The sequence below is a fragment of the Saccopteryx leptura genome, chromosome 6, assembly GCF_036850995.1.
Source record: "Saccopteryx leptura isolate mSacLep1 chromosome 6, mSacLep1_pri_phased_curated, whole genome shotgun sequence".
In the NCBI taxonomy this organism is placed as follows: Eukaryota; Metazoa; Chordata; class Mammalia; order Chiroptera; family Emballonuridae; genus Saccopteryx; species Saccopteryx leptura.
Window position 1 is genome coordinate 40991937 of NC_089508.1, and position 15804 is coordinate 41007740.

The following is a 15804-nucleotide window of genomic DNA, read 5'->3' on the forward strand; positions in this document are numbered from 1 at the left end:
ACAAACATTTCCTATTTGAAAATACTGCTCCCCTTCCCACCAACAGGACCTTTTTGGGGACCTTTCATGAAAGTTAAAACATTTGACTGGGTTGCTGCGTATGACAGACTGTGGCTGACCGACCAGTCCAGTGATTCCGACAGACCTGTTTGGACTTTCAACAAGGCCACAACAGCCATCTCCTGCTCTCTGCCGGATTACTCAATTAGGCAAAATTCCAATTAGTTTCTTTCCAATTCTTTTAGCCCCAGAAATACTTTTGCTGCTTTCATTTTGGCTCTGGGAATAGGCTTTCAACTAGAGACTTAGATAGAGAAGTTTGAGAAATGAACACAGAGCCTGATAAGCAGACAGCCACTGCTGGGACTTCTAGTCACCACTGGATGGAAAAGAGCCACTTGGCTGAGAGAGACCGGGCCCCATCTTCAGTTCCAGCCCTGTGCGCTTTTAAACAGAAAGCCTGCCTGCCTTTCACTGCCTCACGTGCCTGTTTCTGTTGGTTTACATGGGCCCTCACTCTGTGGCTCCACTGTATGTAAGAACATCTGTAATACCCTGGGTTCTAATCTGAAAAGACAAGAAAATCTGAAGGAGCTAAGGGCAGGGAGCTTTCACTCAGCCTTTGGTTCGGCTTGCTAGTGACGAGCCTGATTTGAAAAGACTACACAAGAAACAGTGCAAGAAAAAGAATCTGTCCTCGGTAGTAAGGATGGCCACCACAGCTCCATTCGGAGATGGTCAACCTGCCTCTTAGAAGATCACGTGCTCAGAGGAGAGGCAAACATCATGCCCTTTCCGCACTCAGATATTTGTGCTCTTTCATTTACTGTGCTAGTTCTGGATTTATTCAGTTGCAGACCAAAGGCATAGTATGGTATTAGCAGACCGAGGAGCTCTAATCAAGAAAATCTTTAGTTAGGCACTGCTACCAACTATTTTAAAGTGAGGCAGATCTATCAGCCCTTGGGACTCCCTGGAGAGTTCAAATGGCTTTCCCCCTCAGCTGTGCCACTGCTAAGTCACAGAAGAAACCCAAGCTGCTGGAATGAAGTGAGCAGGAGAACCGTGTTCTCAGAGATCTGGGCAAGCTGGCCAGGTACTCGCAGGAAGGGGCCATCCATCAAGAAATGGGATTCCAAGCCAGTGGCCACATCCACATCCATCCCCCTGCGAAAACCCCACCACACTTGCAGGAGACACGGTTTGCAAGGGGATCCGATAGGCCTGGAAATTGAAAAATGAGCAGCAGCTGCGAGCACGAGGTCATTACTATTCTCCAGGGTTTGCCTTTTCTAATCTAAGGGGCAGTCGTTTCCATGATTAACTTTCAATTGCTGTCAAGGGTGTAATAAAATCTGGGAAAGAAGAAAACTTTCCCCTCGGTAAGCGGCTCCTATTTTCCTGCCTCTTCCCTCCAGGGCGTATTTCAATCCCCACTTCATATTGCTTCCTAATTTTGAGGGGGGGAAAAAATCTGCTCTCGGATGAGCCAACATAGACAATGTCCTCTGTATACACAGGCACTTGAGGACTTTTATTTCTCAGTCCTAAGGGCCAGGGCTTTAAGACAGGTCCCTTGTTTCCAAAGACCTTACAATACCATCACTTGCAGAACTGGGCAAGTTATATTTCATTTAACAATTCTTTCCCAGTGTATTATATCTGCTTCCTGAATCATGACAATCAGCTCGACAACAGAGAGGTTTTCTAGTTGAGAAGATGTGTATGAGAGAAAAGAGGAGAAGAGAACACACTCATTCACAAACACCCCTTCCTGGTTATGACAGAATCAGGAACCCTTAAGACTGCAACCTGGTCTGATCGGATAGCGGCTTGAAGATCATACTGAGAAGTTACAGCTGGACACGTCTCTCAGCAAGGGCCCCTGCAGCCAAACCCCACTCATGGTTTTATCAATTGTAACTGCTCAGGTGGAAAATTAAACGTGCTTCAAATTTTTGACAGTTCAGTATAACAGTAATGATAACTTAGTGGGTCACTCATCAGTCATTCATTTCCAAGTATCAGAAGCTGGAATTAGAGAGCTGAGGAAGACACGGTGCCTCACCACCAGAGGCAGAGAGTCTGGCTGGAGAGGGGCACAAGCAGGGTCCTGTGCAAGTGCTCCTGGGAGGGTGGCACGCCAATTGCACAAGGCAGCAAAGAGGGGCACAGGTGCTGCGAGATAGCCATGTGGGCAAATGGAGGACCCAAAATGCATTCAAGTCACCTAAGAAAAAGCTTTCCATGGCCCTGGCCGGTTGGCTCAGCGGTAGAGCATCGGCCTGGCGTGCGGGGAACCCAGGTTCGATTCCCGGCCAGGGCACATAGGAGAAGCGCCCATTTGCTTCTCCACCCCCCCCCCTCCTTCCTCTCTGTCTCTCTCTTCCCCTCCCGCAGCCAAGGCTCCATTGGAGCAAAGATGGCCCGGGCGCTGGGGATGGCTCCTTGGCCTCTGCCCCAGGCGCTGGAGTGGCTCTGGTCGCGGCAGAGAGACGCCCCGGAGGGGCAGAGCATCGCCCCCTGGTGGGCAGAGCGTCACCCCTGGTGGGCGTGCCGGGTGGATCCCGGTCGGGCGCATGCGGGAGTCTGTCTGACTGTCTCTCCCTGTTTCCAGCTTCAGAAAAATACAAAAAAGAAAAAAAGAAAAAAAAGAAAAAGCTTTCCTGACTGATACTGTGTCTAGAAAAGATACACAATTGCTATAGTTTCTTTTTATTTCCCTGGGACAAAGGTGAGTAATTGGAGTGTCTATTGACTGTTGGAGAGAAGTAACATTTCTCCTAAGTGTTATCCCTGCCCCTTATGCTTACCCCAGCTTGACTCAAGTTGCTCTTGGAACAGAAGGGACAGTGGCTAAAGATGGCTATGAGCAGGACTGGTTCCAAAAACGGGACAGGAATAGTCTAAGAATTTGCCACAGAGTTTAAACGATGGCAGACCGAACTTCATCACAGGAGATAGAGTCCACGGGGTGATGCCTGGTACCATGGATGCTGGGGAATAAGAGCTGTAGTGTCTCACTGTGTATCCATTCTTCCCTTCTACAAAGGTAATAGGACCCCCAGCTTTCAAGTGGGGGGTGACCACCCAGAATAAAGACTGTGTTCTGGCCCTGGCCGGTTGGCTCAGCAGTAGAGCATCAGCCCAGCATGTGGAAATCCCAGGTTCGATTCCCAGTCAGGGCACACAGGAGAAGCACCCATCTGCTTCTCCACACTTCCCCGTCTCCTTTCTCTCTCTCTCTTCCCTCTCCTGCAGCCAAGGCTCCACTGGGGCAAAGTTGGTCCAGGCACTGAGGACGGCTCCATGGTCTCCACCTCAGGCACTAGAATGGCTCCAGCCGCAAGGGAGCAACTCCCCAAATGGGCAGAGCATTGCTCCCTGGTGGGCATGCCAGGTGGATCCCGATTGGGTGCATGCGAGAATCTGACTGCCTCCCCACTTCTAACTTCGGAAAAATACAAAAAAAAGACTGTGTTCCTTGAAATGAGGTGTGGCCATTTGCTAACAGTAGGATGTGAGGGGGCATTCAGGTGCATAACTCCCAGGGCATGTCCCTAAGAGTGGAGGCGGGAAGTTCTGCCTTCTTTCCCTTTCCTCCGTCCTTACCTTGGAATGTAAATGGCTGGAGAGCCACCATGAGGACAAGGCCTTAGAGATGGCAAAATGGAAGCCATTAGAAGGCAGTCACACCTGTGGTGGCACAGTGGATAGAGTCTACCTAGAATGCTGAGGTCGCCAGTTCAAAATCCTGGGCTTGCCTAGTCAAGGCACATATGGAAGTTAATGCTTCCTGCTCCGCCCCTCCCCTCTCTAAAATGAATAAATGGAAAAAAAAAGATCTTAAAAAAAAGGAAAGTGGTCACAGAGGACTATGACCCCACACTACTAGTACTGACCTACCTATGTATGAACTTTTACATAAAGAGCAGGAAGGGGGCTGGTGACTTTGATCAGTGTTTAAGCCAATGTAATTTTGGGTCTCGGTTGTACGGGATTATGAATAATGGTTACCTGTAGAATTGTGCATCTGAAACCTGTATAATTTTGTTAACCAGTATCACTCCAATAAATTTTTTTTAAAAATGAATAATGAATAACACTGACAGGTACAAGGTGAGGATGGGAGGTGTCCAGTGAAATACTGATAAAAACAACATCCAAGGAGCTGGCACTTTGCCAAAGGCAGCTTCAATGTCATGGCAGAACATGCTCAATCTGGTCTGTACATTATAGACAGCTGTCTGAATTCTGGTAGAAATGGAAGAGCCAAGGGAATCAAAAATGATAACTTCCTACTTAACCACATACACAACGGAGATCTTACCTTTTTCTTGCTACAGTATATTTGCCACTTTTTCTCGGCTGGAAGTGCAAACATGGCTTCCCTGTGTTTGTCTGTGAGGTCAAGTTCATCCTGAAAAGAAAAATACTAATTAGTATTTCACAGATTATGTGTTATCTCTATAAAGAAAGATCAGCATCATCAAGGAGAGAAGAAAGACACCATCACATATTTAAATGAACTCAAAAAAGACCAGGAAGCTAAATTAAGGTGTATGTTCCCATCATTATAAAAGCGCATCCCTGGCATGGGCTTGGCACCGAGCACAGCAAGGGGGCTGGGGCCCTGCCTTGCTGAAGGGCGTGGGGGAATGAGCTCATAGGGACCGGATTATCCTGAGCTGCGTACACTACTGCAAAGGGCCCACTGATCAGTAAAGGCCATCCAAGCTCAAGTCTGGAATGATTAATCCTATTACAGATCAGGGTTTGCTACAGCTGGCTCCACAGACACTATCAGGCTGGGCCCCGAAGGACCAGGACTTGACAAGAGGAGGAACAGAATCCAAGGCCGGGAGATGGTGTCTGGAGGACACGGACCAGTTTGGCTGAAGCACTGGGATCATCATCAAGTAGCATCATCACATAAAAGCTTTGGGAGGTAAAGGGTGACCACTGTGTGCAAAGTCTTAAATGCCAGCCCAAGGAGTTAACTGCCTTGACCAAGGAGAGCTGATGAAGGTTCTGAGCAAGGAAATGACAACTTCATCGCCATAAACTCCGCTGATATTTACTCAGTATTTTATGCACCAAGTGTCACGCAGGCATATTCTCATGTATGTCTCACAACAACTCTAATCATTCCACTCATTATTACATACTCATTTTAATAATAATTCCTATTTAATACAGCTGGGGGAAATTTAGCACTGTGCTCAAGACCACACACCTGGTAAGTGATGAGCTGGGTTTCCAGCCCAGAGCTGTCTGCCTCCACAGCCCAGACACTTGGCCTCTCAGACCAGAGTCTGGAAACGTTCATTTTACAGTGGTGTACAGCTTAGACTGGACACTACGGGAAGGCAATTTACAAACATCCATAAATTATGAATGACAACAGTGGGATAATGAATAGAAAGTGCTTAGAGGAAAGTTCTTGGCATTTAATAACTCAGTCCACCGTCAGCAGTATTATTGGTATTGAGCACCTAGCCCACTTTTATTCCTCCAGGGAACGTTAACGAGTTGAGGGTGGCAGATTGGTGGGTGCTATAAACTAATGCACAAGTAGGTTTAGAACACTGAAGAGTAGAAACTAGTCCCCTCTCTGAATGCCTCTGGTGCAACCTGCAATTCTGCCACTCACAGACACTGACTTCCTCTCTCACATGCCCACCTCCATTTAGTCATCAAGTCCTATTATTTCTTCCTTGAAAGTCTCATCATTTTCCCTTTGTTTCATTTCCAAAGAAACCACCCAAATGTATGCCCTTAGTAACCTCTCCCTTGGCTTCTGGCAAGACCTTCCACATGTCCTCCCTTATCCTTCCACTCCTTTCCGCAGAGGGCCATCATTAAGGAGCAAATTCTCGAACCAGAGCCGGCATCAGAATCACCTAGCAGACTCCTTGCATCACGGACCGACCGCCCAGTGTTGAGGACTGAGCAGGTGGGAGGAAGTATTAAGAATTTCCATTTCTAATAAGTTTCAGAGTGTTGCCAATGAGGCTGGTCCTGGGACCACACTCTAAAACCACTGCCCCCAAAATAAAGCACCTGTGCTGTTTCGAGCTGCCAGTTCATAAAACTTCATTTGTTTCACATTAGCTACAAAATCAATTCTACTATATGTTCCTCAGCCTGCCTGAAGGTCTTCAGTGTATAACCCTGTTGGTCAAATAAGTTTGTAAATATGATATATAGGTTTGCTCGCTTATAGTTTGCATTGGGTATGGGGGACAGGTTGTAAGCAGGCAGGGTGGTTATAGCCTAAGGCTTAGTTTTTTTTTGTTTGTTTGTTTGTTTTTTACAGAGACAGAGAGTTAGAGAAAGAGAGGGATAGACAGGGACAGATAGACAGGAACGGAGAGAGATGAGAAGCATCAATCATTAGTTTTTCATTGCATGTTGCAACACCTTAGTTGTTCATTGATTGCTTTCTCATAGGTGCCTTGACCGTGGGCCTTCAGCAGACAAAGTAGCCCCTTGCTGGAGCCAGCGACCTTAGGTTCAAGCTGGTGGGCTTTGCTCAAACCAGATGAGCCCATGCTCAAGCTGTTGACCTCAGGGTCTCGAACCTGAGTCCTCTGCATCCCAGTCCGACACTCTATCCACTGCGCCACTGCCTGGTCAGGCTGTTTTAAGACTAAGCCTTTCCCACCCTAAGTGACTTTGTATCAGAGACTTCCTTGTTTGTATATTGGATTAAAGGTTTTGATTTCTACACTATAAAATGGGGCAGACCGGGGGCTTGCTCTCTCTCGGTTCCTGAGATTAGCATTAGAGGAGAGAGCAGAGAAAGGCCACATGGAGGAGAGGAGAAGCAGCCAAGATGGTGGAGTGCTGAAAGAGAAGCCAGTTTGTGCAGAGAGAAGGAGATGGGGAACAGAGGTGAATAAGGCTGGTGAGGTAGAAAACTTTGATTCTAGGAAATTCAGATAAGTCAGTGGCTTTGGGAGCCCTGAATAGGAAGGGAAGTGTTTTCCACCGTATATATTTCTTGCCCGCCGGGTGAAAGCTAGGATAAAGATGATGACCCACCAGTTCTTGGCTCTGTTGTTTCATTACCATCTGTCCGAATCAAATGCGAATCTGCATGGGCCAGGCGGCTGTGATGGTGGCCATGGCTACTGGCCATACAAACCCCAACTTGCTCTGCTGGGCTTCTTCTGATTACCCCCTGACACCCTGTCTTGTTAACACCCACACCACCAGGACCTAGCCACTCAGGGCAGGCCTGGTACATGCTGTCTTCCCGGGGAAGTTCTTAATCTCATTCATCTTCTACTTCCTCATCTCTAGGCTGGGCCGATTGTTTCTCCTGCAGGGCTGTTTTGAGGATTAGCAACATCCACTAAGCATGCAGCAATGCCTGACAAGGGTGGGGATGGGGAAGGGCAACTGTACTGTTGTTATTTCAAAGTTTAAACAAAAATCTTCTTTAAGAACAGGGTAAACAGTTAAGTCACTAAAACACACCCACGTACTATTATTACATCCTAACCACAAAAAAGCTAGTTTACAATTTCAACAATGAACAACCAGGGAAAGAACGATAGCTATTTACAGTAAGTTCCACTATGAGGGAACATGCTAAAAATGTTAAAATTTTGGCATCCAACTATTATATATGTGAAGCAATTATTTTTCTTCCTTTCTTTTTTAATTTCCTGTAAGTCACACCTGCTTTCACCTGTTGATGAATGGGGAAAGTAATGGTGACATAAAGCATTTCCCAACTATTAGGATTTCTTTTTTTTTGGGGGGGGGGCTCTAGTTATTCAAACAGCTTGATAACATGGTGCGTAGTTTGGGGAAAAGTTTGTGATTTGTAAGAGAGTAACCAGTGTTATAATGTTGCATCTTTGGCTACACTACAGCTCTGTGTTTGTGCTAACTGAGCTGAGGTGTGAAGAAACATGAATCGTAAAGCCTAAAAATTCACAGCAAAGGGTATTAATATTGCCCTATTTTTCTTTAGAGGTAGGAAATGTGCTTTTGCCGAGACACAGAAATGACTGATTTTGAATTAAGGTAACACAGTTGGACAAGAACTTAGTGGCAGGTGGTTTCATGTAAGAAGTGAATTTCCATAAAATAAATTAAAAACTGCTACAAGGCCTCTGGGTATAATTTTAGATTACAGTAAAAAAAAAAATGGGAAGGAATTAATGGATACTGATAATAGTAACGGCTAGCAATTAGTGAGTAACATTCTGTGTGCTCAGTATTAGTGTTTTATATGCATTTAGTTTATCCTCACAACAATCCTATTAGGTGGGTAATATTACCTCCTTTTCCATGAAACTGAATTCAGAAAGATTAAAGAGCTTGCTCAAGGTAACAAAGGTGGAGGAGGGACTTGAGTCTAGACTGTCTGGTTTCCAGAGCCCACATTCTTAACCGCTGGCCTGTTCATTCTATTGATCATCGACAGGGAGGCAGACTCATAATCCTGGTGCAAATATGAGAACGCATGCTGTCTGTTAGCAGAAAGAGGAGCATTTGTTGTCAGACAACCCTGAGTTCCAGGTCTGGCTCTTATGGGTTAAACAACCTTGAACAAGTAACTTAAGCTCTTGTTTGTCAAATAAGTTTGTAAAATGTGAATTTTATGTTTGCTCGCTTACAGTTTGTACTGGAGGCTGGGCAGAGCCAGGTATACGTGGGTCTGTGAAATTGCAAATTACCTTCCTGCTTGGGGAAGGGCCATTGTTTTACTTTTGTTTGCTGGAGGAGAGGTTTTCCAGCCAGAAAGTTTTGAAAAGGAAAGAGCAGAAGGGGAAGAGAGATTCTGCCCCCACCACTGAGAGGTGCCCTGGGATTTCTTTCTCCTCCCTGGTCCTTTGCCCTCCCGGGGAAAAGCAGGTTTCTGGCTTTTCCCTTGACTTTTTTGTAGCTTGCCTGTCTTGGTGAGACACCAATAAACAGAATGGCCCACCATCCTCCTCTGGCTCCGCTGTTTCTTTACTGTCTGCCCGAATTCAATGAGAACCTGCATGTGAATGGCCACAATGGCGGCAGCCCTTGGCCTTACACTTCTGAACTTCAATTTCTTCACCTAAAGAATTAGAGTGATAATATATGTCTGATAGTTATCTTAAGGATTCATTCATGCCACCAAAAAGCATTTGGAGTGACTACTAAATGTTAGACATTGTGCTGCGTACAGAGGACAAAAAGGTATCAAGAGCTCATATTCTTGAGCAGGCAGAAGGGAAGTCGATCACATGATGATCACGCAGGAGGCTGAGCTTTAAGAGCCCACTTGCTGTGGGGGAAGATGGGGCAGGGAAGGCTGTCCAAGGACTTGAAGTGAGAGCTGACAGATGGCTAGGAATTAAAGTTTATTAAAGGGGGAAAAAAGCACTATAGACAGTGGACAGCAAGCCCTTGAAGGCCACTATGAACTCTGGTCTTTATACTAAGAGCAATCAAAGGTCACTGGGAGATTCTGAGCAAAGAGTGACAAAGATGAAATCAGATAATAACTGGGAGTGCCTAGGCGCAATTCCCAGGATGTAATAAGACCCCCACCCATCCATTCCAAAATTTCTCTGCTCTGACTCATTCCATTTTAATCATATGGCTGAATCAAGCATGCAAAACTGTAAGAGATTATCACAGCCTTAGCGATCAATCAGCACTTACTCGCTGTCCTACCCATTCCAGGACCATGGCCAGACCTTATAAAGAATACAAAGATAAATAACAGACCCTAATTTCATGGAATTTAGAATCTAGCTAGGAAGATGAGATGACAGAAGGCTTCAGTGATTCCTTTTCAGAATAAAGTGCAAATTCCTTAGCTGGTAGGTTGAGATCCTTTATGATAGGGCCTTTGCCAACCTATCCCACCTCACTTCTTCCTCCTCCTCTTCCAATAGCAGCCACATTTTAGGACTTTGGATCACGCCCACTTGTTTTGGAGGCTGGCAATTAACGCAAAGAAACAGAACAAATTTAGTTTCTGCCACTATACCTTATACCTGGATGGCCTAGCTCCATTTATTGGCTATATTTTTTCCCCCATGTTACTGGATATTTTTAAAAGTTGATGAAAGGAAAATGATTTAGTGAGTGATGAAAAGAGAAGCATTTTCACCAAGCATCATTCCTTTCCACAGAAAGCTTAAGTTTCTGAAAAACCAGTGGAAAAAAGTCTTCTTCTTGAAGATATTAATTATATTTTTATATCTTTATAAAATTATTTATATCTTAGCAAAAAGGTATTAATTGTGTGTGTGTGTGTGTGTGTGTGTGTGTGTATATATATATATATATATATAGTTTAAATTTTTCTTATTTTTTAATTAAGAAGGAAGAACCTTTAAGAGAAGCCCAGCTGTGGGAACTAAAGTTCTAGGCTTCACCCTTAACAAAGCATATTATTAAGCCCTACTTCTAAAAGACTCTGGACAAAGAAATCTCACCAGTCCTATGCTCTGGAGTAAGCAGGCAGCTCTATTGAGAAATCTACATAAATCAGAAAACAATAGGCACAGTACAAATAAATCTAAGGAAATGGATTGATTTGCTAGATAAAACAAGAAGAATTTTGAAATAATATACAATAAGGGTCTTGAATGACTTGAAAAACCTCTTTTCAGCAATGTGAGCTAAATGGAAATATGGAATTATTTATAAAGCCTCCAAAGCAATATTAAAAGCGTTCATTCTTTGAAAATCCACCAAATCAATAGGTTTCAGGGAGCCAATAAGCAAGCTTCTAGCTAACAAAAGAAATCCCTAATAAAGGAATTCAAGATTTCTACTTCTAAGGAGTTAAGCTAATTCTTTACATACATACTAATATATTCACAGGGAGGAGGGAAACATGTGATTAATGCTGGGGAAACAGAGAAGAAAAATGAGGCGAGGGAGAAGCTAAGACAGGCCCTTGGAGTCACCTGACAATCAACACATTGTTTTGTGTGTGTTTTTGGTTATTTGAGTTGTGTGCATGTGTGTTTTACTTTTCAATGGTCCTTGACAAGGTAACCATCTATCTGACTCCATGTACACCGCTCACAGAATTTCTAACCATATTATTACTCAGACAAGGCTAATTTTTCTCCTTTAGGCCAAAATATACCAAGTATTTGCCCAGAGCAAACAAGCCCAATTCATCCATCCTAGCCAGAGCCGCAGCAGCATGCCAGTTTCCCCACATGCCCAGCAGGCAGCCACCCTGAGGTTCACCTCACACCCAGCACTATTAGCAATTCCTGCCATCTCTGCATGTAACCTCCCTCTTCCATCCTGGGGCTCCACACTGCCAGATACATCAGTGTAGAGAGACAAGTGACTAGGACTTGAGTCATATGACATGGTGGTAAATACAACATTGCAGGGAACAGGCCAGGCCAGGCGGACGGTGGGCTAAAGGGTGACACTTTAGCAGTAGGGAGAAAACATACTATTAGGCTGTGATAATTCATGAAATTTAGGAACATCCATTCCCACCACAGCAAATGACCCTCACACCCAGGAGTCTTGAATTGCCAACACAGCTCTTAAAATTTAACCACGGTGACCCTGAGAACAGTATTTTATCTTCTCGGTGATGGTTTGGAATCTGAAAGGTAAATAAGATTTTTGTCATATTAGGTGGAGGTACATTCAGTGAATTATTAGCTGTTCCTAACCAGTCAGGAAAGACCTAAATGGAAACAACCTAGTTTTCAATTTCAAAAGGGATGTGTACACACAGAGAACAAACCTTTAAGGTTTTCAGCTTGTAAGATTTCTGCCAACATTCTTAGTCATTACACAAAATACCACAACATGACTCACCACCACCTACACAGTAATATTCTGTCTGATAGACATGTCTTCCTTCAACATATAAAAATAAGACTTGAGAAATCCCACAGGCAAAGGCTGACTAATAGAAATAATTTTTGGTTTCTTACTACCAATGGTTGAGTGTTTTATGCTCTTGCCCTCCTGCCTTTAATAGTAGGCAATGCAAACTAGGTTTATTTCGCTACACCAGGGGTCCCCAAACTACGGCCCCGTGGGCCACATGCGGCCCCCCTGAGGCCATTTATCCAGCCCCTGCTGTACTTCCGGAAGGGGCACCTCTTTCATTGGTGGTCAATGAAAGGAGCACATTGACCATCTCATTAGCCAAAAGCAGGCCCATAGTTCCCATTGAAATACTGGTCAGTTTCTTGATTTAAATTTACTTGTTTTTTATTTTAAATATTGTATTTGTTCCCGTTTTGTTTTTTTACTTTAAAATAAGATATGTGCAGTGTGCATAGGGATTTGTTCATAGTTTTTTTTATAGTCCGGCCCTCCAACGGTCTGAGGGACATGAACTGGCCCCCTGTGTAAAAAGTTTGGGGACCCCTGCTCTACACGGAGTGTGCTGCTAATCCTGCAGGCTTCTTCTCATTTAGCTTCTCTGCGTTATTTCAACTAGAGACTCATTAGCATCACTTTAACTTTTAATTAGACTGCATCACCAGCAGTTTCCCAGTAATCTAAAAGAAATAACTCTATTCTAAATATATGTTAAAATCATCTTCTAATATCCATCCAACCACCCTGGTTTCCAGCTTTTTCCTAATTGAGTAGAGGGGCTTTGTCTCCTGGGACACAGAACCAGCTGTAAAGTGACAGAAGAGAAAAGCACTGGTGGGCAACTGTGAAGTCAAGCTCCACACATGGCCCCCTCCCTCAGTGCCACCAGCCCCTCCCACACCTGCTCAGCACAGCCTCCACAGGCTTGTGGCAGCTTTGGCGACATTTTTAAGTTTTAACTGTGTCAAAAGATACCTAGGACAATGAGTCTCTTCTCACATTATATCTACTTATTTATGTTACCATGTAATAGATGGCAGAGAAACTGTTAAGGACAGAAAATATTTCTTTTATTATTATTATTATTATTTTCAGTGAGAGAAGAAGAGGCAGAGACAGACTCCCACAGGCTCCAGACTGGGATCCATCTGGCAAGTCCACTAGGGGTTGATGCTCTGCCCATCTGTTGTCCTTGCTCCGTTGCAACCACAGCCATTTTTAACAACTGAGGTAGACGCAATGGAGCCATTCCCCACGCCTAGGGCCAACTCACTCTAATTGAGCCATGGCTGCAGGAGGAGAGGAGAGGAGGGAGAGAGAGAGAGAGAGAGAGAGAGAGAGAGAGAGAGAGAGAGAGAGAGAACAAGAGGGGGAGAGGTGGAGAAGCAGATGGGAGTTTGTTTCTCCTGTGTGCCTTGGCCAGGAATCAAACGTGGAACTTCCACATGCCAGACCAACACTCTACCACTGAGCCAACTTGCCAGGGCAGAAAATATTTCTTAAATCATTATCACCCTTATCCTTTTAACTTTGTACCCTTCGTGCCAACCACTGTGGTGCTTCCATAGTAACTGACCTGCAAACGAAGAAGATGAGCAAAGAGAATGACAACAGATGATGGGATGCAGGAAGAGTGCAAGGACCAGCCCAAATCTACCACTACTGCTTCAAGAATAATTCAAAGCACAAACCCAACTGTGGAGAAATTCAGCATTCATTCATTCATGTTCACAGGCACATGTGCACTCAAATACTTACGGAGCATCTCATGTGTTATCCTTCAGCACTTAGTTATTCATTCAGGCCATAAGCATTACTGAGCACCTATTCCGAGCCAGGAGCTGCTCCCAGCCCTGGGAATCCTGGGGGTACAGCAGCCAGATGCAATGCCCATGTGCCATCCCCCTCTGAAGATTCAGGCTGCATATTCACAGTGCATGTAACATAATGGGTGCCCGTATGGGAAGTAACTTAAACTACCTGAGTGTTTAGAAGATGGCAAGGGACTTTTTCTTCTACATTCAAGAAATGCCCATCTTTCCTGAAAATAACACACACACACACACACACACACACACATTCTGAGTGAGCTTTCAGTCATTTGGTTTAGTTTAGTTCTTAAATATTACATTGTGTAATGAAATAAACAACTAGCAGCTATAGGAGGTTTCTAGTGGATTTATTTAAAATTAGACAAGAGAGAAAAAATGCAACTTTTTCAGGGATCTGGTTTAAAAAACAACATGTCTTCTATATGGGAACATGTAGAGAGTTGAAGTCAGACAGCATGCTAACTCCATGTAATTTGCACATGGTAGCCTGAGGATTGAGCAATATATATATTATATACAGTGTGTCCGTAAAGTCATGGTGCACTTTTGACCGGTCATAGGAAAGCAACAAAAGATGATAGAAATGTGAAATCTGCACCAAATAAAAGGAAAACCCTCCCAGTTTCTGTAAGATGATGTGGCAGCATGTGCGCATGCGCATGATGACGTAACACAGTGTATATACAGTGGAGCAGCCCACGGCCATGCCAGTCGAGATGTGGATGGTACAGAGGAAAGTTCAGTGTGTTCTGTGGCTCACTAAATTCAAATCCATGACCAAAGTGCAACGTGAATATCGGCGCATTTATAACAAAGCGCCACCACATAGGAATAACGTTACTCGGTGGGATAAGCAGTTGAAGGAAACCGGCAGTTTGGTGGAGAAACCCCGTTCTGGTAGGCCATCAGTCAGTGATGAGTCTGTAGAGGCTATACGGGATAGCTACCTAAGGAGCCCTAAAAATCTGTGCGTGAGCCCACATCGAACTGCACTGAATAGGTATGAAACTGGGAGAGTTTTCCTTTTATTTGGTGCAGATTTCACATTTCTATCGTCTTTTGTTGCTTTCCTGTGACCGGTCAAAAGTGCATCATGACTTTACAGACACACTGTACACTGTGTGTGTGTGTGTGTGTGTGTGTGTGTGTGTAGTTCTATACCCATGAGCCAGAAAGTCATAACTAAAAGATGAAGCTGACTACCGAGCTCCTATAGCACATATGAAGAAACAGTTTTAAATTCCAGCTGAATTCTGGGAATTAAAGGGAGGGGAGAGGAGAGGAGGGCTCTAAACACAGTTAATAAAAATCAGAAGAGAGTTTAGAACTAAAATACACTGTCTACAACTACATATTGGTTTATCTTCCACAGGCCATGTGACATATATTTTGTAAAAGCAAATGATGTGTAGATGAATCCCAGTGCATCATATACAGTCTCATGTGCAGTGATTTGTGGAAATTACCACTGTTCCAGTCATTACTGAGACACATTTTCAGAATTACACTTGAAAGCTTACCTAAACCACACTACTTATGTAGGTCATATTATTCTCCAAGGCATTTAAAACCTATACTGTCCCTATATGGGGTCATGTAGAGAGTTGGAAAGTAAGGATAGTATATTAACTCTGTGTAATTTGCAAAAGGTAGCCTGAAGATTAAGTTCACTAATCAGATTTTAAACTGGAGCCAAAAACTAAGTAGGTACATATTGCTCAGAGTCTCATCAAGATTCATAGTAATGAAAGTCATGGAGACCAATGGAAAAACCATTTTTCTTAATCACATTATTAAGTTCAGAGAGACGATTTTGCAGTATTTGCATTTTAATTTTAATTTTTTTAAAACTTTTTATTTATTCATTTTAGAGAGGAGAGAGAGAGAAGACAGAAGGGGGAAGGAGCTGGAAGCATCAACTCCCATATGTGCCTTGACCAGGCAAGCCCAGGGTATCGAACCGGCAACCTCAGCGTTCTAGGTTGACGCTTTATCCACTGCGCTACCACAGGCCAGACAGTATTTGCATTTTTTAAAAAAAGTTTTTTTCAGTTTGGTGGAGAAACCCCGTTCTGGTAGGCCATCAGTCAGTGATGAGTCTGTAGAGGCTATACGGGATAGCTACCTAAGGAGCCCTAAAAAATCTGTGCGTGAG

General features: G+C 44.1%; 1 protein-coding gene across 4 annotated transcripts in view; it reads right to left on the minus strand.

Moving 5' to 3' along the window:
- DAAM1 (dishevelled associated activator of morphogenesis 1) overlaps positions 1 to 15804 on the minus strand; it is a 168401-nt gene that overhangs the window by 73039 nt on the left and 79558 nt on the right. For all 4 annotated transcript variants that reach the window (XM_066388082.1, XM_066388083.1, XM_066388080.1 and 1 more), the window contains exon 3: positions 4331 to 4420. In XM_066388082.1, coding sequence (XP_066244179.1) covers positions 4331 to 4420 — 90 coding nt within the window. The remainder of the gene's footprint in view (positions 1 to 4330; positions 4421 to 15804) is intronic.